General features: G+C 42.2%; 2 protein-coding genes across 10 annotated transcripts in view; one reads left to right on the top strand and one right to left on the bottom strand.

Moving 5' to 3' along the window:
- Nucleotides 1-842: 842 nt before the first annotated feature.
- GGPS1 (geranylgeranyl diphosphate synthase 1) lies at nucleotides 843-6,617 on the bottom strand. 4 transcript variants are annotated; one of them, XM_070401123.1, is made up of 4 exons: nucleotides 6,404-6,617; nucleotides 3,873-3,965; nucleotides 2,278-2,348; nucleotides 843-1,906 (listed from the first exon to the last, which is right to left on the bottom strand). In XM_070401123.1, the coding sequence occupies exons 2-4, from the start codon at nucleotides 3,940-3,942 to the stop codon at nucleotides 1,148-1,150; spliced, it is 900 nt and encodes a 299-aa protein (XP_070257224.1). In that variant the 5' UTR covers nucleotides 3,943-3,965; nucleotides 6,404-6,617; the 3' UTR covers nucleotides 843-1,147. The 4 variants fall into 4 exon arrangements, with proteins under 4 accessions (XP_070257224.1, XP_070257223.1, XP_070257225.1 ...); XM_070401122.1 differs by lacking the exon at nucleotides 6,404-6,617 and adding an exon at nucleotides 6,020-6,340; XM_070401124.1 differs by lacking the exon at nucleotides 6,404-6,617 and adding an exon at nucleotides 5,666-5,959.
- A 379-nt stretch (nucleotides 6,618-6,996) lies between these two features.
- ARID4B (AT-rich interaction domain 4B) overlaps nucleotides 6,997-26,015 on the top strand; it is a 59,095-nt gene continuing 40,076 nt past the window's right edge. For 5 of the 6 annotated variants that reach the window (XR_011469346.1, XR_011469347.1, XM_070401346.1 and 2 more), the window contains exons 1-5: nucleotides 6,997-7,231; nucleotides 8,042-8,096; nucleotides 22,406-22,516; nucleotides 23,310-23,375; nucleotides 24,593-24,683. Coding sequence is in view for 4 of the 6 variants with exons in the window: in XM_070401346.1 (XP_070257447.1) it covers nucleotides 8,091-8,096; nucleotides 22,406-22,516; nucleotides 23,310-23,375; nucleotides 24,593-24,683 (274 nt within the window). In the remaining 2 variants the exon portion in view is untranslated. Of the gene's footprint in view, nucleotides 7,395-8,041; nucleotides 8,097-22,405; nucleotides 22,517-23,309; nucleotides 23,376-24,592; nucleotides 24,684-26,015 lie in introns of all 6 variants that reach the window. The other variant, XM_070401344.1, reaches the window with a different exon arrangement.

Raw genomic sequence — 26,015 nt, 5'->3', positions numbered from 1 at the left:
GGGGCCACCAGTTACTTACCAACCAACCAACTTGGGCCAGCATGAGGGGAGACTTCTTGGTGCTGTTTGTTACTATCAGCCTTCTCATGAGAGCCTTTCGCGGGAATTTCCGGGGGGAGACTGATACCCTAAGCAGCAACATTTAGGAAGAGGCATTCCCATGTCTATGGGCCAGCGAGATATAGAAACTGGTCCCAAGTAGCTACTGGCTTGGAACGGGGTAGATGAAGTGGGAACTGCCCATACAGTCTAGTTAGAAGTACTGATATTCCTAGAAGCTTCTTTTTTTTCTTTTCTTATTATTACTGTCTTCCCACTGTCAAATCCTGAGCCAGCCACTTTCCCCTGGTTGCCTGGGGAGATATAGGAAAGGAACATACAGGGCAGACCAGGCACGGGAGAAGGTATATGAGGTGGAGACAGCAATGTCACATGGCAGAGGGAGAGCAAGGCCACCATCAGGCACCAGCCCCACAGTCTCTGAGAGGGCAGAGCCCAGAATGGCCCTGAAGGGTTGTTGCTTCAGAGAAGGGTTCCCGGCATAACAGTGAGGAGGCTCCCAAACACAGCCCCAGCCCCAGTCCCAGCCCCGGGGAACCTGGCTGCTGCGTCGATGTCCCTTGAGATGGTGCTGGTTTGGAAGCTGCGACTGGAAGTAAGCGAGGTCAGGGGACGTGGGGCTGGCAGGCTGCTGAGGCTCTCACCTCAGTGTCTCCGGTCGTCTCAGCACCACTGCACGCACCGACCCCCGCAGCAGCCCAGAGGCGCTCCTGACGGAGGAGGGGGGGAGACCAACTTGGCGCAGGCGGCCATGTTCAGGGGAAGAGGAGCGCTGCTCCCAGTGCAGAGAAGACGGAAGTCGAATTCTTTATTGACAGAATCAATCAAACACTCATGGCAGAGTTGGCCACAGAGACCCGACACAGCACACTGCGACATTCACATGACGCCTATTTCAATGTGACTCCCCTCGGTTCCTTCAATTCTGTACAATGATTACAGAGTGGCTCTACATGACACCGCCCCTGTCCGCTCAGTTCTTAGGGACAAACAGCTTGCTCCAAATTTATAAAAAGATAGGCTAAGAGACAAAAAAATAACCAACTCAAACAAGCTGTCAGGCCTAATCGAGAATGGCTTAATATTACTAATTCTCTTCTTTGAACATTTTACTTAACTGCGTAATTAGAGCTACCAGTTCAGGGTTGCCACCAAGCGCATCAATTTGTTTGTAGGCTTTAGCTTCAAGCTCTTTCAGAGTATTCCGCGTATACTCAAAAGAACCCACACTCTCAAGATAATGTACACAGTATTTTTTAATGTCTACGTTTTCGGTTCTCTGGCGCAAGATGTTCTGCACCTGCGTGCTTTCAGGCTTCAACCAAATAGCATGAATAGTGGGGAACGAGAACTTTCCCTCCGTGAGATCTTCACAGAAGCTTTTGTTTTCACTATATTCTTTGGAGTGTAGATTAGCATAATCATCTCTAATTTGGAAAAAGAGCCCAAGTGTATCAAGTAGTGACTTTAAATCTTCTTTGTAATCAGAGAACAACTGCATGAGACCTACCGCCAATCCAAACAGTCCACCCGTCTTCTGCTGCACCATAGCTTTATACTCTTCTTCCGTGGGACAGGTGTAGCTATCCCGCCAATAAATATCCAGGCCTTGTCCCTGATGGAGTTCCAAGAGCTGGCGCGTAAAAAGCTTAACTGCATCGGGGTGATCAAGAGTTAAGACCTTCTCTAGGCCAAGAAAATATACATAATTGGCAGAATTGATGACAGACGGAATCCCATAGATGCTGTGCGCCACGGGAAAGCCACGTCGGAGCTTCGAGTTGTCCTCGATATCATCGATGAGCAAACTGGCATTATGCAACATTTCCGTCACTTCAATGATAATCTAACAAAAAGACAGTTGAAAAGTTCATTTTTTTCATATCTGAACTACTATATTAACAGATTATGATGGTCTCAGGTGCCTTAGCAACCTCAATATGAAAACAATAGATTGCATGAGCATTAAACAGAATTAAGAGCTAGGAGTATTTCTACGTGATGGCATAAATTTCTTGGGGATTAAGAATGCGGTTAGTGGCTCTGTGTAGGTAGCCTAGTTTGTTAGGGCATCGTCCCGATACACGATCCCAGCCTGGGTGCATATAAGAATCAACCAATGGAGGCATAAAATATACAAAACAATGTTTCTCACTCTCTCTCTACCCAAAGCAGGAAAAAAAAGGGGGGGGGGGGGGATTGGAATTGCCTAGATACCTGAAGCTTGTCGTCTGGAACTTTCAGCCAATGATTAAATGCCTGTGAAAGTTTGGTTCTCACTTGCTTACCTGCAATTAAAGAATAAAATGTGGCAATAAAGTTAACACTTTAATTATAAAAAACATTTCAGAAATTTACTCTTAAGCAGATCAGACTTGATAAATCCAACCCCATCAATCCATTACCCACTGGAGACCTTCCAGTGCTGGGCCCCTACTGGCCCCTTCTGTCAAAATTCACATTCTAAACCCTGCAACCGTAACATCAGGGCAGGCAAAAGAGGTTCTGAATCCTTCAGCAGCCCATCACTTTCATCTTAACTTGTATCAACAGTTTTGGAATGGAAAGGGGGGGGGGGTTAGGAATTTTAATCTAATTCATTCCTTTTGAAAGGATGACAGCCTAGTTAGTGGCAGTTAATTAGCACTGTCAATTTCAGAGAACATAGGCATTTTTGTTGTTGTTGAGAACATAGGTATTTTTAAGGAAATGTACGTTGCTATTGAATTACCTCACACAATTACCTCTTAAAATTATCTAGCATTCCTTTAAATTAAAGTTTCAGAGAATGGACAGCTCTGCCGCTTTCCTACCAAAAAGTAACAGTGCCATGGCCTGAAGTATTCCCTTTTCTATGAGAAGGAGTATTTCAGGTCCAAGTAACTGGTTTATAAGTGAATTTCATTCTAAGAACTTACACTTGTTATATGTCTGAATTTTTACTATCATCATTTTTCCAAAGTTAAAAAAAACATCAAAACATGTACATACACATAAACATGATTAGGCAAGCGTAACCGTAGGAAGCCATGACCAGGTGGCCCATCTTTATATAGGAACAATGTGGGTTATGCTTTTAAGTAACGTGATTTAGATGCATGACTATTTGGCTGTTAAAGAAAATGGTAGTGTGGGAAATGGAGTGTGCGTGTGATGGTGCAAACATGAGCATGGAAGGTAACGGAAGCTTTTTGTTGGTGCACAGATTGGCATTTCCGGGGATGTACGAGGGCTCCGTGTCTACGTCTTTGTTGAACTAATTTATTGTCACTTTTGTTTCCTTAATCTAGTAGGGAAGAGGAAAGTGTGGCATCCATAAATAATAAAACCCCCAAAAAGGTACTCCAATGTTTTAAGTATTTTTAATTTTTAGGTATGTTATATACTTGCATATTTTTTAAGGGTACCTCAAAAATGTCCCTTTTAATAACAAATAATCACTTTTCTCATATGCATGACCTTAAATATAAAAATCTTAAGAGCTGGCAAACCTTTTCTGAATTCTAACATTCAAATGATCAGTACTATGTAAAACCAACCCTGTTTGGTGTGGGTGGCAATAGATGTTTCTCGCTCACCCTCTCCCTCCCCTCTCTCTAAAAATCAATTAAAGAAATATTTAAGAATTGAAAAGTGTGTTTTCTGTAGTGTACTGTTGAGTATGTAGGTGAAACATAATAAAAAAATTTAGCACACCAGGCCATGGCTCTATTAATTTCGTTTTAGGTTGATGAATACTACAGAATGCCTATGTGAGTCTGAAGGCTAACATGTGAATGACCCCTACTATGTAAAACCTACTGAACCGCTACCTGGTAACTGAAGCAAGTACTTGTAGGGTTCTAGAAGAATTCTTTGGACTTTTTCTTGAGTCTTCTCCATTGTTGTTGGATTTCAAAGATGATCTGTTAAAAAAGAGAATCATAAATATGATCTCATTAATTAAATTATCGTTGAGTGTCAAACTGCAAAGGAATTTGTATCTCAAGGTATTTGTAAAGCCAGACTTTGTTTCATTTTAAAAGAAAATTCTATGGGTATGAAATCTTGAGAACATTATGCTCAGTGAAAGAAGCGAGTCAAAAAAGACTACATATTGTACTATTCCATTTACATGAACTATTCAAAACAGGCAAATCTATAGAGGCAGAAAGTAGATTAACAATTGCCTAGGTAACGTTAGGGTAGGGGGGCTAGGGAGTGACTACTAATGAGTGCGATATTTCTTTTGGGGGCCATCAAAATGTTCAAAAATTAGATTGTGGTGGTGGTTGTACAGCTCTGTCAGTACACTAAAACCCACCTAATTGTATACTTTACACGGGTGAACTATGATATATCAATTATATCGCATTAAAAAAAAGGAAAGTTTTCATTCAAGTGATTGGTCAGTGTTCACCTGGATTTTAAGGAATAAAACTTGTATTAAACCTTTTATATTTACTCAACCGTGAAAGGCTTATGTTGTTGTCAAATCAATGTTAAAACAAACCCACAGATTTAGATTCTTCTATATATCATTGATTATACAAATTAGTAAACATACTTGTTTCTATGAATATTAAAATGTTTTATACACTATATATAATTTAAGGGGAGACTTCCCTCCTGTATTTTCACTACAATCAGTCCATTTCAGAGATCCTGATTTAAGACAAGACATGCATTATTAAAAATATTCTCTTCCTTTATTCTTCGTAAATTTACATTTACTTTGATATTTCCTAGCATATCACTCATGGTCTGCCTAGAATCCTCCTTTACTATTGAATCTCTACTCTCCTGTCCTGTAAAAATCTAGTTTTATTTGTCCCCACATTAGGAGTTTTCTAATTGCTCCGACATCTTTGGCACATTTCAGGTTTTTGCCCTTTATCTGCTTTCTTTTGATTCTTTGGACAATGATTTTTTGTCTTCAGGATTATGAACTTAAAGAACTGGAAAGTGCATGCCCTGGCCTGTCTGTGTGGCTCAATTGGTTGATCTTCCTCCCCCAAGGCACATGCCCAGGTTGCAGACTCCATCAGCTGTAGGGGTGGGGGTGGGTGGCAACCGATGTTTCTCTCTCTCACCCTCTCACTCCCCTTAAAAAAACATACTTAAGAATCGAAAAGTGTGTTTTTTTGTAGCCTACTCTTGAATATGTAGGTAAAACAAAAAAAAATTAGCACACCAGGCTGTAGCTCTATTAATTTACTTTCAGGTTGATGAATACTACAGAATGTCTATGTGAGTCCGAAACTACTCACTTTCAAAACGCAAACTGCTTTAAACTTACTCAAACAACGGATGAATGACAAATACAAAAACATATTCCCTCCTCCGTGTGACTATTGCAGTAACTTCCTAGCTGGGTTCCCTGCATGAGCTAGTGATCTTTGTAAAACTGAAATCTTTCGAAGGGAAGTCTTATCTCTCTTTCCACTGGAAAAACACACAAACCAACCCCAAACTCCCTAACACAGTGTGTAAGGATCTGGGTCCCTGCTCCTCCCGCCTCAGTTCCCCGTATTTCAAAAGCTCCCGTTTGACAGAAGGCTTTCCAGCGTGCTCTTCTTTAGGTCTGAAATGTTCTTTCCTTATTTACCCGCAGCCAACCCCTCACCTCTCAGGTCGATCCTCCCGGGCTCGGTAAAGCCCTCCCCGAGGTCCCTAACCGCACGGTCTATCTCCGATCCCCTATCACCGTGCAGCCAGCACTCGCCGCTGCTGCCCTTCCGCACCCGCCTGTGCGTGCAAATGACAGGGCTGAGGTCTCCCACTAGGCAAGGTCCACCCAGGGAGGAGCCGGACCGGTTCCTCCGCCCGGTAGGCGTTCAGTGAGTACGCGGACTGAGCGAGCGAACGGAAACTGCTCTCTAACGCATTCGAGGGTGAAATCGGGGCGCGCACATTTGCGCATGGAAAAAAAAAGATCAAGGGAAGGATCTGGTGTCAGAATGGCTACAGAGAGACCTACAAATGTCAGCGCAGCTCGGAAGCGCAGGCACCCTTTCCGGCCGACGACGGGTCTGCAGAGAACGACCCGAGAAGCGGGCGGGGGGTTGAACAACTCCTCCGAGGCCGACTTTCCACCGCGGCGGGGCCCGGAGCCTCCAGCATCCGCTCCGCCTGCAGGGTCGCCGGGCCCGCGAGGCTCCGCTTCCTCTCTGCTCCGATGCCCCTTTCCGCCCCGATCCGGCCCCTCCAGTTCTTCCCCTTCGCCCGCGAGGGGACGCAGAACGTTCGGACCCAATCAGGTTCAGCATCCGGGGCCTCACCATCCTTCTTTCTTTCCTCCAGACCCCGCCCTCCTGCCCATCCGGTCCCCCCCCGCCCGCCTGCAGCCACCACTGCTGCTCACGGTTCAGCGATGAGATCACAGCTTCCGCGCCACCGGTCCGGGAGTAGCTGGGCCCCGCATCAACTTCCCACTTTATAGCTCACACCCGGGCTCCTCCCGACGCTTCCATGAATCCCTCCCCCTACTTCATCAAGGAACTCTCCGCCCTCCTCGGCCGCCAGCGCCGCCGCATTATTCTGTGCAAGAAAATGCGCCATCCCGGTCCCACTGCGCAGGCGCCGCCACCACCTCCCTGCACAGTCGCCCCGCCCCTTTCCCTCTCCCTCCCCCTCCGTCTCACGCAGGCGCGGGGCGTTGCGGGTCTTGCAGTTCTCGCGGGCGAGGGCTCGCACCCGGGCGCCCCGGGTCGGACTACATTTCCCGGTAGGCTTTGGGGCGTCACTTTCTGTTTCCATAGAACTGGTGGGAAAATGGCGTCGTTGTTTGTATCCCAAGGGCCAATAACAACGAAGTGTGGGCGGGTTCTAAGACACCCTGGCCAATCCGCGGTCGTCTCAGAGGCCATCCGGGAAAGAGGTAGGGGAGGGGAGACAGCTTAGGGGAGTGGAGAGCGGAGGGAAGCGGGGGGGCTCGGGCGGGGGGAGCGATGTTTGCCCGTCAGTCGAGTCCGGAGTGAGGAGCTTGGGCGCCGGAGCGGAGGAGTCTCTGAAGCTTAGCTGGCCGCCGCCACGGCCGCCGCCTGGACCTCTCCCCGGAGCGAGCCGCAGGAGGGTCTGTGGCCGCCGTCCTCTGGGGGGCAGCGCGACGGGGGCCCGGGCTCCCGTCCGGGAGGGTTTTTCGTCGTCCCCCTCCCCCCAGCGAGGGAACCCGAGCGGCCGCCAAACAAAGGTACCAGTCGCCGCCGCGGGAGGAGGAGGAGCCGGAGCCTCAGCCTCGGCCCCGCTGGACGCGCCGCGCGTCTCCCCATCTCTCCCCCGGGCCTGCTGGTTTTGGGGGGGAGCCGGGGAGGGGACCCTGGACGCGCTGAGCTCGGCGCTGGCCTCCGACGAAGGTAGGGCATTTCGGAGGCGTCCGCGGGCTCGTCGGGGGGTCCTTCGGGGAGTCCCCGGGCCCGGCCAACGCGCGGGAGGATCGCCGCGGTGGGCTCGCCGGGCGCCCGAACCCTTGGCCTCAGCCTGCGGCGCCCCCGCCCCCCCGCGGTCGTCCCGGCCTGGCGGCCGCGCTCCCGGGGTCGGCGAGGGCCCCGGCGGCGGCCCGGCGAGCGCGGAGTCGCTGAGCCGCCTCCGGCCTCTTCTCCCGTCCCCTGTCCCCGCGGCCGGCCCACGGGGTCCGCTCGTCCTGTCGGTCGGTCCGTCCCCGCCTCGGGACGGGACGTGGGCAGCGGCCCGGGGCGGGCAGGTTCCTCGGAAGCAGGGAGCGCAGAGGCCCGGCCGGCCCGGCTTGTTGTGAGTTTCTTCTTTGACAGAAATGGCGTCATTGTCGGAGCCGAGAAACTCCGGCGGGTCCCGACAATGGGGACGCTGAGCTGCCGAGCCGGGTGGGTGGGTGGCGGGGTGTGCGGTGGCGAGGCCAGGCGAGCCCCGCATCGGCCTCTCGCGGCCCCGCGGTCTTTCTCCGCCTCCGCCCGCGCAGGGGCGGGCGGGGGGGGGGGGGCCGGGGGTGCCCGTGGCGGTGACGGTGCCTTTTGTGTCCCCCCAGGTGCAGGTGAATCTGGTGTTTTGGAGGGCGCCGCGGTCCCGGCATCACCATGAAGGTAAGATCGCTGCGGAAAAGGAACCTCTGGGGCCGCAGAATCCAGGAAGTGAGGGGTCGGGTCGAGGGCGTGCGCTGGGCCCTCCGAGCGCTGGGCTTGGGCTTAGGGTGCGAGCCCTTTTCGGGGGGGGGGGGGGGCGACGAGAGTTAGTGGGGCGGTTGTCGGTGCGCGGTGCCCAGGAGTTGGAGCCAGTTTTGGGGATCTCGCACTGAGGGTGGCTGTCCCGTGTTTCGGGCGCCTCTTTTTGCCGGAAATGAGAGGGAATAATTGCATGCAGGAGAGTGTTTCTAAGGGTAAAGCAGAAAAAGCAGGTCACGTAACCCGACTCGAGAACCTGAACTGCATTGGGGTTCTAGCGGTTACACGGATGTAAGGAAACCCCATTGATGGTGTGAACCGTGCCGTGAGCTTTTAGCGGACCTACTTGATTGGCCACGAAAATATCATCTTGGCGCAAAGATTTTTTTGAAAGGGGATTTTGATGATCTTTGCACAGCTCGGAGATGGCACCTGTTCCTGGCATTTCCAGGGATGTAGGAGGGCTCCGTGTGTACGTCTTTGTTGAACTACATCTGGTCTGGGAATTGTCAGGTGTAGTGTTGCTTTGCGATGACACCGATGGCCAGGTTCCTCTGAAATGTGAACGTGTTAACTGAAGGAGGATATTGTCCGAGAAGTGGAATTTGCTTCATTGGTGGAAGAAGTGACAGCAGTGCGAGTGCAGGCTGTTTGTTCCCGGTGGAGACGGTGTGATTGGACGCTGTGATGTTGTTAAACAGTTTAGGAGAAAAGCCTTGGGCCCCTGGGTGTCCAGGTTCAACTGGTGGGACTTGGGGGCAGCAGTATTTTCATCCACGTTCAGAAGTGCGTGTGGAGCAGGTAGAGTGTGTGCACAAGGACAGAAGTGCAACTGTTCGTCTGTCTAAATGTAAATGCCGTCCACTTTTGACAGTTCCTTTGGACTATTTTTAAACAAGTTTACTTCGCTTTTCTTCAGAGGCAGGAGTGCTTTTAAAATTTGTAAGGCTTGTGTTTATGGCAGAAAGAAAAAGCGGTGGCTGCTGAAATGTTTTTCAGCTATACAAAGGGATTATGTTCAATCCAGTGATTTGTTAGGCTTTTCCTTCTTGAGTTTGAGGTGCTTAAAACACCTAAAATGTGTGTATCTGCTGAATTCCTAGCTCACCTTCATGTAAACAAAAAGACAACCAGGGATGTTTCATAAAGGAATCCCTTTTTGTTAGTCACAGGTGTGACTAACGCCTGTGACCTGTGTAAAACAGTGACAAGTGCGTTTGTTAAGAAAAATGTATACCTTGCTTGATGTTGGATAAGAATTTCTTAAGAAAAATGTTGGGTTGAATAATAGGTAATACATTCAGAAGCTGAATAACACAGGATTACATTTGGAATACATGTTGTAATTTGTCACAATTCCCAAAGTAGTGCCTGGCCTGTTAGGAACTCTGTTAATCTTTGGTTAAAAGAAATGTAGTAAGTTGAAGGTGTTTTAGATTTAAATTTCCTTTTCCTTTTCTTTCTTTCATTTCCTTTTTCTTCTCTTTTTTTCAATGTGTGTTTAAAAAAAAAAAGAAAGTATGTTGGAAACTTTAACCTTAAACTTACTTAATTTCTTACAGCTTAATTTCTTGTGTGATGAAAGTTGAGAGGCTGCCCATGATTGGTATTTTGCTTTAAAAAAAATTGCAATTCAAAAAGTATTTAGTATTGATTATTTTGGACTTAAATTTTTTCCATGCTCCTAATTTCCCTATTGTAATGACAACAGCCTTGTAGAGGGATTTATGCCATTCATTAGCTCTTACCAAACATATTTATACTTGATGTAAGGAGGTGGAGTGTATAATGTTGATGGAAGAAGATTGAGGTGGTGAACACACAATACAGTGTACAGATGTTGTGGAATTGTGCACCTGTACCCATATAATTTTGTTAACAACCAGTGTCACCCCCAATAAGTTAATTAAAAGGGGGGGGGAATCACTGTAGTTATGCTTCTGACAGTACAGCTTAAAAGTAATGATGCTTAGCCCTGGCTGGTGTGCTCAATGGTTAGAGCATCAAACCAAAGAGTTCCAGGTTTGATTACCGACAAAGGCAAGTACCTGGTTTTGGGCTCGCTCCCTGGCCCTATTTGGTCAGTTGGTCCTTGGTCCGGGTGCTTGCTGGAGGCAACCAGTGGATGTGTCTCATCCTCCCTCCCTCCCACTCTCTCTCAATGGGAAAAATGTCCTCAGGTGAGAATTAGCAACAAGAAGAAGTAATGATGCTTAAAATCTTAACTGATTTTTAAAGCATAATAATTTTTTAAAAGTGAAGTAAACTTTTAAGTTTATGTTCTATTAGTCACAAAAAATTTTTAAATTTTATTGTGACATTTGTTTTGAGGTAAAAGTGCTCTTTTGGTGGTTGCTTTAAATCCCAAAATAAATACAGTGAATATGTTAAGTATTATATGTTTTAGAAGGAATTTTCTTGTAGTGCTATCTTCAAGATTGGTATACTCTGTCTTGCGATATTTTTGTCCAGTGTGTTTTTGAGAAATCTGACTAACAAACTTTTGTGCTTTTAACATAGATTATGACGTAGGTGTTATATTGTATTTATTTTTCATACTTTAAAAAAATATATATATTTTATTGATTTTTTACAGAGAGGAAAGGAGAGGGATAGAGAGCTAGAAACATCAATGAGAGAGAAACATTGACCAGCTGCCTCCTGGACACCCCCCTCTGGGGATGTGCCCACATGCCCTTGACCGGAATCGAACCTGGGACCCTTAAGTCCGCAGGCCGACGCTCTATCCACCGAGCCAAACTGGCCAGGGCTATTTTTCATACTTTTGATAGCCCTTTCAACATCAGTGATAGCACATTATCAAGAAATGACAGACTATTAAAGTTTCTAAGTTATTCTAAGACTTAATTATATCAGATTCATTTCCTACTTATTTTTTCCTGCATCTATATTAACATTACATTGTGGTAAAGTTTCTTTTATTTATTTATTGTTATTTTAGAGAAAGAGAAGAAGGGGGAGAGATTGAGAGAAACATTGATTTGTTCCACTTATTTATTCTTATATGTGCCCTGACCTGGGATTGAACCCACAACCTTGTGTATCAGGGAGGTTTTCTAACCAACTGAGCTACCCAGCCAGGGCCATTGTAAACTTTCACGTGAAATGGGAAGGCTAGACATTTCAGAATCTTTACGGAGTAAGTGCTATAGATGTTTGTACTTAGAACTAGGGAGATGGATTTTTCGGATGTATCAGTTTCTCCAGTATTCACTGGCTTCAGTCATATACAAATAATGGGTTGATTACAAATGCCTTTTTAAATGCCCTTTGCTTGTGTGCATGTTCTTACTCCCGCTTCCCCTCCCCTCTTCTCCTCTTGCCCTCCTTCTTTTCCTTCCTCCTTTTTCTTCTCTCTCTCCTTGCCTTCCCCCTTCTCCTCTCTCCCCCCTTCATAAATCACTCATTTAACAGTCCCTTGCATGTGTCAGGCCGTGTGGAATGAAGGTGAATAAGCTATAGACCTGCTCTCAGGGAGCTCACAGTCTAGTAGAAGACAGAGAAAACAAAACATAGTGCAAATTGAATTATAAGAGTATCGATTCAATATATGGTAATTATAAGTCCTGCGGGAGGATATCTAAGTCAGAGACCCATGGAAAGTCCTCTGGAATTGACATCTAAGCAGAGAGTTAAACGTTCACTAGGCAGAGAAGGGTAGAAAGGAGTGTTTTAGACAGAGAGGAAACATTTGGAAAATAAAGGAAAGCAAGGTAATGATGTATTTGGAAACTAAGGAGTTCCCTGTGGCTGGATTATCTTAAAGCACCATGTGGTGGAGGTGGGAATAGGAGGGCAGTGATGGGGGATGAGGCTCAGTCAGGAGTTGAAAATATTCTTGGAAGGTACATGAAGTCACTGAAGGTTTATAAGAAGGGGTAAAGACGTTGGATTTGTATTATAGAGAAATCACTTTGGTAGCATTGTATTGGCTACATCAAAAGGGAGATCTGAATGGAAGGGAGATTCCAGGTGAGGACCCCAACTGAGAAGTGAGTAATGCACAGGGAGTGGAGCTGAGGGGATGGGTCTGAGATAGCTAGGAAGTAGAGTTTAGGGCTGAGGAACTCACCTGGGGTAGGAGAAATATGCAGGTTCCTTGGGGCGTGAGATGGATGTTGTTGTCATTTGAAGCATGTTGTCATTAAAGATGAGTAGGGTTTTGAGTATTTAAAGGACCTGTAAGAGGTCCACATCCATATGGATCTACTTATTAAGATGTGAGATTAAGAGAGCAGTTTGATGGAGAGCAATCAGACTTGATTATCCAGCGTGAGTGTTACCCTCATAGTTAATATTTGACTACACTATTCAACTGGATTTAGGTCCATAATGTGACAAATGTATTTTGTCCTATAAATTTGTGGACTTTTTGATGAAAGGCAATTTTGTAAAATACCGACTTGTTTTCTGTCCAAATTGCTAACTCTTTGCTTATTGAAATTTTAAAAAGTATGGCAGATGAGTACATTTTCCACTGAAGAATGCACTTTTACTAACTCAGCCTATAAGTTCAGTCATTGAAGAAATGCTGTGTACTTTCCTGGTACCAGGCATGGTTTTGGTGTTGAGGATACATCAGTGAACAAGAGTTTACTACCTTGTGGAGTTTACTTTTTATTAGGGTAGACAGACACCAGCAAAATAAAACAAATGTGGTAAGTGCTATGAAGAGAAATAAAGCAGATTCGGGCTGAGAGGTCAGAGTGACAGAGGGTGTTATTTTAATTATTTATTTATTTATTCATTCATTCATTCGTTGTAATGAAGGGCCTGTTTGAGGAGATGACATTAAGCATCATGTGAGACAAATGATGCAGTGAGCCATTCACTCACCTGGGTGGGGGAGAGCATTCCAGGCGAAGCTGCAAGTGCAGAGACCTGCCGTCTGGCCGGTTTGATCTTGGCGTATTGAAGAAACAGGAAGAGGCCCTCGGGGCTGGAATGGTAGTGCAGTGTAGGGCTTTGTAGTCCATGGTGAGGACTTAAGGGTAAAATCTGAGTGTGTGAGGAAGTCATTGAAGGGTTTGAGCAAGAGAGGGAAGTGATCTAATGCACATTTTCAGAAAGAACAGTAACTGCTGTGTAGAAACACTGCAGGGAGCAAGAGTGAAAGTAGGAGGTGAGTCTAAGGCTCCCAAGTTAGTTGAGAGAGAGGTGGTGGACCATGGTGAGAGGTGGCCGTGATGAAGGTGGGATGATGACAGGGTTTGAATGGAGTGAATCTGAGGGGAAGTCCTGTTTGCTGCTACTTACAAATGGCACCCTCCCCCTTTGCTGTGATAAGTTGGTAGGTGGAAGTCTTAGAACTTAGTACAGCGAGCAGGTATGGCCTTCCCTTACTAGTGAGCAGAGGGCATTCAGATCAACAGTTCTCTCCATTTTACTTGGTTTTGTTTGAATTTTAGAAAATGAGATAAAATTCACCCTCTTGAAGTATATAATTACTTTTTAGTGTTCTCACATGATTATGAATCCATCACTGCTATTCAACTCCAAAACAGTTTCATCTTCCCGAAGGAAACCCTGTGCCTTTTAGCGGTCACTCCCCTGGCCTTCCCCTGGCAATTACTAATCTACTTTCTGTCGCTAAGGATTTGCCTGTTTTGGACATTTCCTTTGAATGGAATCATCCAGTCTATAGCTTTGTGTGTCTGACTCCTTTTACTTAGCGTAGTATTTTCAAGGGTTAATCATTTTGTAGTATATGCCAATACTTCATTCCTTTTTATTCCTGAATAATACTCCATCTTATTGATATAACACATTTCATTAATCCACTTGTCAGTTATAGGACATGTGGATTATTTCTACTTTTTGCAGATGAATAATGCTGCTAATAATATTTGTATACAAGCTTTTGTGTGAACATATATCTTAAATGTTGGGGGGGACTTAGGAGTGGACCTTTCCATTTTTAGGGACGTAATCTATTATGTGTGATAACCCTGTTGAGAGCTGGATGACCACCAAGCAGTTGGACTTTAAAAAAATTCAACATTCGCCCTAGCCGGTTTGGCTCAGTGGATAGAGTGTCAGCCTGCAGACTCAAGGGTCCCAGGTTCGATTCCGGTCAAGGGCATATACCTTGGTTGCGGGCACATCCCCAGTAGGGAGTGTGCAGGAGGCAGCTGATCGATGTTTCTCTCTCATCGATGTTTCTAACTCTCTATCCCTATCCCTCCCTCTCTGTAAAATATCAATAAAATATATTTTAAAAAATTCAACATTCATTGAACACTTACAGGCTAGTCTCTGTACACTGAACAAAACATGTAGAAAGTCCTGGCCCTGTGGGTCTTATATTTTAAGGTCATGGGAAGGTAAGCAGACAAATAAGAATAAACATAAATAGATTACCTAGTTTGTTAGATGGTAAATAGTATGAAAATAAGAGGGGAGCTGGGTAAGGAGGAAGGGAATGAGGCAGGCTGTAGTATTAAATAAGGTGATCAAACAGGCTTTATTGAGAAGACTTGATGGAAAGATGTGAGGGAGCTGGTCATGTGGCCTCAGACAGCTTGACTTGTTCAGTGAACTGCTTAGGGCCAGGGGGCTGGAGTGGAGTCAGGAAGGAAGAGACAAGGAGGGGGTGGGATTGGACCCAAAAAGGGCTGCAGGCTGGGGGCCCAGCGGATCAGATCAGATCAGATCACCAGATCAGGAATGTGGATTTCACTCTGATAGAAATGGGAAGCAACCGGGGGCTTTGAATAGAAGAGTGATGCAGTCTCTATATACTGGCACCTTTTCATCTGTTTTTAAAGGATCGCTGACTGCTGTGTTAAAGACTGGCTGTAGGCAAGGGGAAGCAGACCATTTAGGAAGCTGTTTTAATTAAGGATGGTGGTGGTGGTGATGGAAGGAGACATGACTTGGGGTGGTGAACACACAGTACGATATACAGATGATGCATTACAGAATTGTACTCCTGAAACTTACATAATTTTACTAACCAGTGTCACCCCAATTTTTTTTAAAAAAGGGGAGATGAGGGTGGTATGGTGGCCACCACAGTGAGGAAGGTGAGCAGTAGTCAGATTTTAGGTGTCCTCAAAATCATTTTTTAAAAATCCTTACCTGAGGACATGCTGAGAGAGAGAAAAACATTGATTGGTTGCCTTCCATATTGCCTCCCGCACTGGGGATCAAATTGGTAACCCAGGTATGTGCCCTGACCTTTTGGTGCACAGGACGAAGCTCAGTGAACTAAGCCACTCTGGCCGGGCTTAGGTGTCTTTGGAAGGTAGAGCCAGCAGGCATTCCTGTCAGATTGATGTAGGGGAAAGAGAAAGGGTCAAGGACACAAGATTTTCTGGCTGGTAACTGGAAAATGAATGAAGTTAGGGCTGCATAATTTTTGAACATAAGCATTTATATTTTATATTTGTAAAAAATGCTAAGTGGTGTATTGCTCTTCCTAATGTAGCTGTAAACAAAATATGGACATGCTATATTGATTTTTTGGTAACAGACATTTAAAAGACCTGCAAACTTTTATTCTTGACAAATTGTTTAAAAACAGGATTCTTACTGCCTTCCTTTTGATGTCACAGAACAAAGATGTTTCTACATTCAGGAGAAGGATGGGCTAGTGTTCTATGTAAGATGACACCCACAGGAAGCAATGGAAACCGTAGTCACACTAATTCTTTTGATATTTAAAAGTTGCAGATGTAGAAGGTGTATATTTTGATAAGGCATAAACTGCAACTAGAATTATTAAAAATTTGTATTACCTAAGTGCAAAGCATCACTTGTAGCATATTACTTAATCCTATATAATAAAAGCCTCATATGCTAAGTGTCCAGTTGTCCGGTTGGCCATTCAGCCAATCAAAGCATAATATGCTAATGATATGCTGAGGACTCTCAACCACTCGGTATCATGTGCACTGACAACCAGGCAGCAGACGCTTCGACTGGTAGGTTAACTTGCTGCTGGGGTCCAGCCGATTGGGACTGAGGGAGATGGGCCAGACACACCCTGGAGCCCTCCCGCATCCCTCCCTGGCCCCGATTGTGCACCGTTAGGGTCCCTCAGCCTGGCCTGCACCCTCTCGCAATCCGGGCTGAGGGACCTCCCCTCAAGTGCACAAATTTCGTGCACTGGGCCTCTAGTTTGAATATAAAAGACAAAGGAAAATATGGCCTCCATTAAACCTAATGGATGTTGAATGAAACATAAACTAGAAGTAACTTTCGTTCCCAAGATATTTGGAATATTTTAATTTAATTATTTTACATCAAAATAAGACTATATTTGTTACCTTTTTAACTACTAATCAGTATATTTAATTTAATTTAATTTTTTAAATGGAATCTTAATTATTGATTGATTGATCATTTTGAGACAGAGAGAGATCAATTTGTTGTTCTGCTTATTATGCATCATTGGTGATTATGTGCCCTAACTGAGGATCGAACCCACAACCTTGGCATATTGGGACATCACTCTAACCAACTGAGTTATCCAGCCAGGGACTGTTTAACTTAATTTTAAAAGAGAGCTTATATTATAAAAATTATTACATTTCTACTTGTTCAGAACTGCAGGAAATCCTGACATTCATTTCATGGAAGACCATGTGTTTCTAGAAATGTGATAATATTCATACTGTGATTGGAGACACCATTCACATTTGGGGAGGAAAATGAGTTTATAAAAGTATGTAAACAGTTTGCTGGAAAAAGAAAAGGCAGGTATTCTAGAGTCAGCCTACAGAGACAGAGAAACCAAACTTCATGTTCACCATTGCTATACTAATGGTCATATTTTAGGCTGGTAAATAGGAAAGGAATAAAATAAAAGAGGCAAAGAGGGAAAGTTATAAAACACTTGTCTTTTTCTGAATATAGTTTGCAGTATTCCTTAATTAAGAATTGCTCGTAATCAAAAGGTCCAAGTGTGGGTATCATGGTTTCTATAAATCTCTCTTCCCCAGAATTATGTGCTGAATTTTAATATGGTCATACGTTTTCCTGGGGAGCAGACCCAAAGCTTAGCTTCTCAATGGAAGCTAAGTCTGTAAAATAAAATACTACAGAAACGCAGCTCTACAGAATCATCTGTTAGCTGATCTGCTCCCAATCATCTTAATAGAAATAGTTGTTTGCACATCTTTCTACTCTTACCGTGAAAGAAACAGGTAATCTGGTCAATACTCATTTTATTTCCTAATTTTCATTTGTTTATATCACTATACAGTTAGAAAGAGTTTTTATTATACTGTTTCTGAAATGTTAGCATTTATATGAATAGCTTAAAATTTTTTGCCTTTATAATTTCTAAAGAGAATCTGAATGTTTTCAGTTATAATTATAAATAAAGATCCTTTGATTCATGGACACATCTTATAAAATAACTTTAAAAGGTTGCTCTGAAAATCTGGAAGTATAGTTTTTATCACACTGGGTATTATTTATGAAACTATTATAAAAGTTAATGTATGTTTGCTCTTACCTTTTCCACATTCAGTTATTTGCCTAATGGGGTCATTCGCGGCAAGGATGTACTTAGCTTTAGGGTACAGTTAGAGATACATATAAAATCCTGCAGCACTCTGCCTGGTGTGAGTGTTTTTCCAGTTTAACATGGTGTTGGCAGTGGGTTGATCCTCTGGGCCAAAATTATGATTTGTAAGGAGGAAGATTTTACAGAAAATAGTATATGTATCATTTTGAAATTATAAATTTAGCTATCAATTAAAGGGATACTAATTCTGTATATAGTTTTATACTATTAAAATGCGTCACTTTATATCTTGCACAGTGAAGTGGATACTTTATGCAGACTTTTCTTATTTAAGCCATTTTCTTCTAATTTATAGATAAATTTTTGGCAGTGTGACTTAACTCTAGGTTATTTGAAGTCCTGTGTGTCAAGGTTTTACAAGTAACAGACTGCTATCTCCTAATTTGATAAACTTGCAGTATAATTGCTTATGAAAGCATAGTCATTAATAACTTTAATAATCTTCATTGAAAATCATACTTACGTTTTGTCATTAATAGCCAAAATGAAGATTATAAACTGTCAAAGAAAAGATTCACTTCATATTGATAGTAAAAATCAGACTTGAATGTATAAAAACCATCTTTTTTTGAGAGAGATCTTGTTTCTAGTACTCTCTCTGTTCCTTACTGTTGAAGTTTGGATAAGGTCATTTATGAAAGTAGATATCAGTTTCATTTTTTTGCAGGATGCGGATAATAGTTACCTTATGATTGTGTAAGTACTAAACGAAATAACATTTAAAATGTCTTATGCTGGTGCTTGGCATAGTTCTTAGCAGTCAGTACACGTTAGCTATATTGTTTTGGTAAAAGTCTGTCACTCCTGCTATAAACCGATAGAATAAGGATCTTTAATTAAGACTGCTTAGGATTTGATTGGAACGCCTCTGCTTACCAGGTTGTGGGCAGTTTTCTTAAACTTTCTAAGAAGGCTGGTATTCTTGTCTAAAATGAGGAATGGTTTTACTACTTACCTCATGGGGTTGTTGGGAGTGGCTAAACGTAATAACAGGATCTACTACATAATAGATTCTCAATAAATTGGAGTTATTGTTATTCTATGGAAAGAATGTGTAAACTCTTGTGAATTTAGGCTTTCAAGTTGATATAGTGACAAGTTTTGTTTTTCTAATTTTTTTGTTTCTTTTTAAAAATATATATTGATTTCAGAGAGGAAGGGAGAGGGAGAGAGAGATAGAAACATCAATGATGAGAATCATTGATTGGCTGCCTCCTGCATGCCCCCTACTGGGGATCAAACCTGCAATTCTGGATGTGCCTTTGACTAGAATTGAACCTGGGACCCTTCAGTTGGAAGGCTGATGCTCTATCCACTGAGCAAAACTGGCCAGGCTGTTTGTTTCTTTTAACTTAAAGGGATTTAGAAGCGTGTGTGTGTGTGTGTGTGTGTGTGGGGGGGGGGGGGTTGTAATTTTCAGATTAAGAGTAAAACCTGTTATTTTTGTCTTAATGGAACCCTTTAAAACAAAATGTTTAATGTAAGGTGAAAACCAGATTTCTTTATTCCAAGAACTGGTTGCTCTCATTTCAAACCTTTATCGTAGCCCTTCCTGTTGCTGAGGGTTCTACGAAATACTTGTCCTTGCTTCTAATTTGCTGCTGGCTTGCCTAGGTAGGATTCTTTCAAGGGAAAAGTAAATTTTGCTTCCAAGCCTAGGGGGTTGTTATTGGATTAGGTGAACCACTATAGTTATTTTCTGGGTAAGCATCCACTTCTAGCCCTGTTTATTTACGTAGGGCAAAAACAAACTTTTCTCCTCTAGCTCAGATCACTCTTCTGATGTGGCATTTAGTCACCTGATGAAGCTGGTCTAGATGGTGATGGGGGGGGGGGGGGGGGCCGTGAATGAGTGCTGGGGCCCTGCCAACCCTGAGTAGTTTTCATTCATTCATCTGTTGGAATTATCTCCATTGTAGTTTTTAATGCCTCTTTGAGATTGTCATAGACAAAAAGTTGCTTTTATAGATTTATCTGTATGTTTAAATACATTTATTTACTGGAGGTTTTAGCATCAAATTTAGTACTTTTGTTTCCTGATTCTCCTGGCTGCATTGGCACCGCCTAATAAGTAGGTTGAATGCTTACTCTTTTTAAGAACCTATCTCAATAAAATCTCATCTAGCATGTTTTGCTTTAAAAAAATACATCTTGAATAACTGAATATTTTCTAGGTAATGTCAACATTAGTCAGCCACTTGGAGAATTGATTCAGCTATTCTCTTTTTTAAAGCATTTTATGTGTTGGTGTACTGAAGCCCAGGGCACAATGGAGATTACTGTTGATTCATTTGGGCACTTAACATGTTTCCTTGGCATTTTGGCTTCTTGAAGGATTAGTATTCACCAATAGCTAATTTTAAAATCGCTTATCCTTTTTAGTGTTCTCAGGGAATTCAGTGTTTTTTAGGAGCCAGGGAGGGCATTTGGTAGATTGACTAGAAAAATAATTGTTTAAGCAGTGCTGATAACTGTGAGGTAGCTGTTGCCTTGACAACTAGGAAACTGTTCTGTTTGCTAAACAAAGGGATGGTAATTTAGTAGTTTAATTTCCTCTTGGCATGGAGGTGTTACATAAAACATTTTATTTTAGCCTCTGAGATGGTCTATATTATTGACCAAAATCAGAGAAGCAGAGCAAAAAGAGAAGGTAAGAGGTTTTTTTTGTTTTGTTTTTGGTTGTTTGTATACATGTTCTACCTATCAGGGTGGGTGTTGGTCAAAAGAGTCTTAATTGATCGGCTCACAGTTCTTTGTGTCTCTCTGTGTTGGACCAAAGTACAATAGCCTCAGAATAGGTGGATAGCCTTGGTTATCTTTCTGTCACTCTAAAGCAGTGGTTCTCAACCTTCTGGCCCTTTAAGTACAGTTCCTCATGTGGTGACCCCCAACCATAAAATTATTTTCGTTGCTACTTCATAACTGTCATGTTGCTACTGTGATGAATCGTCATGTAAATATCTGATATGCAGGATGGTCTTAGGCTACCCCTGTGAAAGGGTCGTTCGACCACCAAAGGGGTCTTGACCCACAGGTTGAGAACCGCTGCAGTCTAAAGGGTTGTGGTACACTTCCTTATGGAGCATCCCACCAACTCTTAACCTCTTGCTATAGAATGCAACATGATTATTTCTGAATTAACTATGGGATAATATTTATACACCCCCTCATACGTATACACAATTATACTGGCATCTGCTGTTTATGTGTTTTTATTTTATTTTATGTTTTTATTGATTTTAGAGAGAGGGACAACCACTCTTGTCTTAGTTTATGTAATACCTCCACCTTTAAAAAAAGTTATTACAATTATTTGATATAAATATGGGCACTTTTGTTACATAGCATTATAATTTTAAAAAATACATTTTTATTGACTTTTAGATAGAGAGGAAGGGAGAGAGAGAGAGAAACATCACTGAGAGACACATTGATCTGCTGTCTCCTGCATGCCCGCTACTGAGGATCGAGATCAAAACCCAGGCATGTGCCCTGATTGGGAATCAAACCCCGAACCTCTTGGTCCAGGGGACAAACAATTTACTGAGCCACACCAGCCAGGCACATAGCATTAGAATTAAAAAATAAATAAATAAATATGTTTTTGGAGATGCTAGCCACAACTGTTAGGAGTGAATTTTCTTTAAGATCCAAATGAAAATGATTTTTGCATTATTTGTTGCTGTATAACTTTATTTTCCCACTTAACTTTTTATGGAATGTAATGGTAATAGATGTTAATGGGAAGGTAATAGACGTTAATAGGAAGAAAAAATAAGGGGTTCTTTGGACAAACCAGATTGGGAAATGATGAGGCAGAGTGGGAATTCATTCAGTGAACCAGTTTTCCCAAATTTTCCTTCCTTTTTTTTTTTTTTTGGTGGAGCTTCTTGGGATATTAGTATTTCTCGTGAAACACTTTGGGAACAGCTACTTACATAATCTTTCTTTGGCTCTGGACTTGATTAATATAAGCAGAATTCCTTAGAAATACAGATCCTATGTAAAAGTATACCTGATTGTAAAAAGTCAGAGCAGCTACATTAGGACTGTTAAAAACTAAATCAACAAGTGGGGAACCTAACATACTAGTTAAGGTTGACGGATAAACAAACAGTGAACCCATGCCTTAAAGCATTGGAGACATTTTGACTAAGTTTTATTGGAAGCTTCCCAGATTGGATTTTGTAGTTTGGATACATGTAATTCCTCCTGCCCCTTTTATGCCATTCTGTCTAAAAGTTGTCTAGGTATTCTGAATTTGGGTGCTTGTAAAGATACAGCCTATAAGAAGAAATTTTCTCTGACTTTGAGCTTTAAGAATCTGCTTTTTCATGGTCATGTAGTAAATAGATATTTGAATGGATGGTGGATGGAGGGGGTGTGAAGGAATGGTATATATTTGTGATTGAGCAAATTCATATTATGAACCATGTGTATTTTAATAGAAAAAGACACCTTTATATCATATTCATATACATTTAGTACATTTAAGTAGACTTTGATATATATATTGTAGTTACCTTTAAATTAGTGTATTTTACAGATTGTACTTGTTAACAAATACATAGTCAGTTACCACAGCTTTTATAGCTATAACAAGATTTGCTCTGCCATTCTGAGGTCTGACTGTGGGAAGAATCAGAGTTTAAATCTAATTGGTTTGCATTTTTAGGCCCTGGATGAGCCTCCCTATCTGACAGTGGGCACTGATGTGAGTGCTAAGTACAGAGGAGCCTTCTGTGAAGCCAAGATCAAGACAGCAAAGAGACTTGTCAAAGTCAAGGTACAGTCTATGTAGATTTCATAAATTATATGTCCAGTATTTACTATTTAAACTTGGGTGAGTATATTTAATAACTTTCTCCTGCAAGAGGAGTTTAGTTTCTAGGAGTAAGGGCTATGAAAATACCTGGAAAAAAATCATTATTTGTGATTTAGAAGTATTTTAATTGGAATGAAGTTAGATTAATATAGATGGTATATATATATATATATACATATATATATATTAATATATACACATATATGTGTAATATATACACATATATATTAATATATACACACACACATATATATATATTAATATATACACATATTGGGTTTATATAATATAAACCCAAGGATTTTTTAAAAAATTGATTTAGAGAGAGGGGGGAAGGAAGAAAGAAACATCTGTGTTAGAGAGAAACATTGATTGGCTGCCTTTGCATGCACCCCAACTGGGGATGGAACCTGCCATCTTTTGCTGCATGGGATGACGCTCCAACCAACGGAGCCACACCAAGCAGGGCAGAATATGGTTTTTACTGATTTTAAAGAGAGGAAAAAGAGATAGAGAGAAACACTGATGTGAGAGAGAAACATCAGTCGGCTGCCTCCCACAGAAACCCCTACCGGGGATCAAACCCATAACCTAGGTATGTGCCCTGACAGGGAATCAAACCCACCACCTTTTGGTTATACAATGACATTTGAACCCACTGAGCCACTCGGTCAGGGCAGTATGCTGAAGGCCACCTTACTATAGACTTGGTGTTGTGTGTGTGCATGTGTCTAATTAAATTCATAATCTCTAGGTAACATTTAGGCATGATTCTTCAACAGTGGAAGTTCAGGATGACCACATAAAGGGCCCACTAAAGGTAATTCATTTATTTATTCATTATTAATTCCGATGCTTCAGTGGTAAACGATTAAGATTATACCCGGTCATTTCTTTTTAATTCATTGACTATCTTGTTGTTGAATTGATAAATATGTATTGCTCTCTAAATAGATTAATAGAGAAAATGATGAGTGAGAATCATGGATCGGCTGCCTCCTGCACACCCCCTTACTGGGGATGGAGCCCGCCACCTGGGCATGTGGCTGGGAATTGAACCCTGACTGGGAATTGAACCCTGACCTCCTGGTTCATAAGTGGACGCTCATCCACTGAGCAACACTGGCTCGACACTCTGCTCATTTTTCTAATCAGATAGTTTGTTTTGATATTGAATTGGATGAGTTCTTTATATATTTTAGATATTAACACTTTATCAGATTAATGATTTTCAAATACTTTTCCCATTCAGTAGGTTGCGTTTTCATTTTCTTGATAGTTTCTTTTCCTGTGTAGAAGTTTTAAGTTTGCTGCAGTTTTAAAGACCATGTAAATATAACTCAATATTTTCTTGATCAAATGGGAACTTTTTAAAAAAATATATATTTTATTGATTTTTTACAGGGAGGAAGGGAGAGGGATAGGGAGTTAGAAACATTGATGAGAGAGAAACATCGATCAGCTGCCTCCTGCACACTCCCCACTGGGGATGTGCCTGCAACCAAGGTACATGCCCTTGACTGGAATCGAACCCGGGACCCTTGAGTCCGCAGGCCGACGCCCTATCCACTGAGCCAAACTGGTCAGGCCTCAAATGGAAACTTTTAAATGATTGTCATTAGTGTTACATTTTAACTCTTAAGGAGACTTCAGAGCCTATTCCTTAATTTTCCTCCCCTTCCTCCACCGCCTTCAAAGAGGAGTGGTTATATGGGGCACGGACAGTCAGTTTCACAGATGGTGGTTCCAGTTCTCAAAGTGAGATCTGAGGACTCCTGGGGGTTCCTAAGACCCTTTTAAGGGAAAACGGGCACAACTGTTTTCATAATAATTCTTATATAGTATTCGTCTTTTTACTATGTTGACACTTTCACTGATGGTACAGAAACAGTAGTGGTAAAACTGCTGGTAACGGCAACACAAATCAGTAATTTTATTCTTTCTACCGTGCACTCAATTAAAAAAATAAATAAAACCAGTTTTTGGTTTGTTCACTTACCTTCTAAAAAGTTTTTCTAACTTTTAAAAATACTTTAGGTTGGAGCTATTGTGGAAGTGAAGAATCTCGATGGTACATATCAGGAAGCTGTCATCAATAAATTAACAGACGCGAGTTGGTATACTGTAGGTAAGGGAATCCTTTTTTTTTTTTCTAAATATATTCTATTGATTTTTTACAGCGAGGAAGGGAGAGGGATAGAGAGTTAGAAACATCGATGAGAGAGAAACATCGATCAGCTGCCTCCTGCACACTCCCCACTGGGGATGTGCCCGCAACCAAGGTACATGCCCTTGACCGGAATCAAACCCGGGATCCTTGAGTCCTCAGGCCGATGCTCTATCCACTGAGCCAAACCGGTTAGGGCAAGGGAATCCATCTTTTAAAGAAGTTTTTTCAAAGATAATACAACCAAAGCAAAGTTTCCTTGATTTACTTTCTCCCCAGTGCCATAGATGATATAACTGTTAATGGTTATCTTTCCAGATTAAAAAATTTGTTTTATTAATATGTGCATAACATATTATTTGAAATTATTTAGTTATGCATATTATAGCATTGGATTTCTAGCTTTTTTTCATTTCAAAGTGTATCTCAGAGAAATTTCTTTTTCCATCTTAACCATTTTTTTTTTATCATCAGCCTAGGATATGTTTATTGATTTTAGAGAGAGGAAGGAGAGAGAGAGAGAAAGAAACATCGATTGGTTGCCTCCCATATTAGCCCTGACCAAGTATTGAATCTGCAACCGTTTGGTGTATGGGACGATGCTCCAAGCAACTGAGCCACCCGGCCAGGGCCATTCTAACCATTTTTAAGTGTACATTTAAGTATATTTATCTTGTTGAGTCACACCGGCCGGGTGTTATCTCTTCCTTATTATTTTTAGTTTGTGAGTTCTTTTTATATTCTGAATATTTGCTGCTTTAGTTTGCAAGTACTTTTCTCATTGTTTTACTCATATCTTTACTATGTCACAAAATATACGTATATTCTGTGTATATATAAACTTACAGTAAATTTGGTGGGGCATTTTAGTACTTTAAATGAGTAGTTTTCAACTGGGAGCAAGTTCATCACTCAGGGAACATTTGGCAATGCCTGGAGATATTTTTGGTTATCACAGCTGGGAGGGGGGTGCTGATGGCATCTAGTGGCCAAGGTTGCTGTTCAATATCTACAGTGCACAGGACAGCTCCCCCCACAATGGAAGAGAATTATCTGGTCCAAATGTTAGTAGAGCTGTGATTGAGAAACCCTGCTTTAAATAAAAATAGAGTAATTCTTTAATGGCAGTCTGCATATATCAGTTTGTACACTCTCTGTTTCTTAGCTAAATCTGTAGGTTTTTACCAGCAGGAAATCTTGCTTTTCCTTTACCACCTTGAGAAGGGTTAATAGCGTTTAAATAGTTTCATGCTGCAATGCTAACATTTTTATTTGGTGTTTTCTGTTTGAGGG

The sequence above is a fragment of the Myotis yumanensis genome, unplaced genomic scaffold (genome assembly GCF_028538775.1).
Source record: "Myotis yumanensis isolate MYYU_CA2020_CCGP unplaced genomic scaffold, mMyoYum1.0.hap1 SCAF_22, whole genome shotgun sequence".
Lineage (NCBI taxonomy): Eukaryota > Metazoa > Chordata > Mammalia > Chiroptera > Vespertilionidae > Myotis > Myotis yumanensis.
Note: the sequence above shows the minus strand (reverse complement) of the source record. Positions and strands in the feature narration are given on the sequence as shown.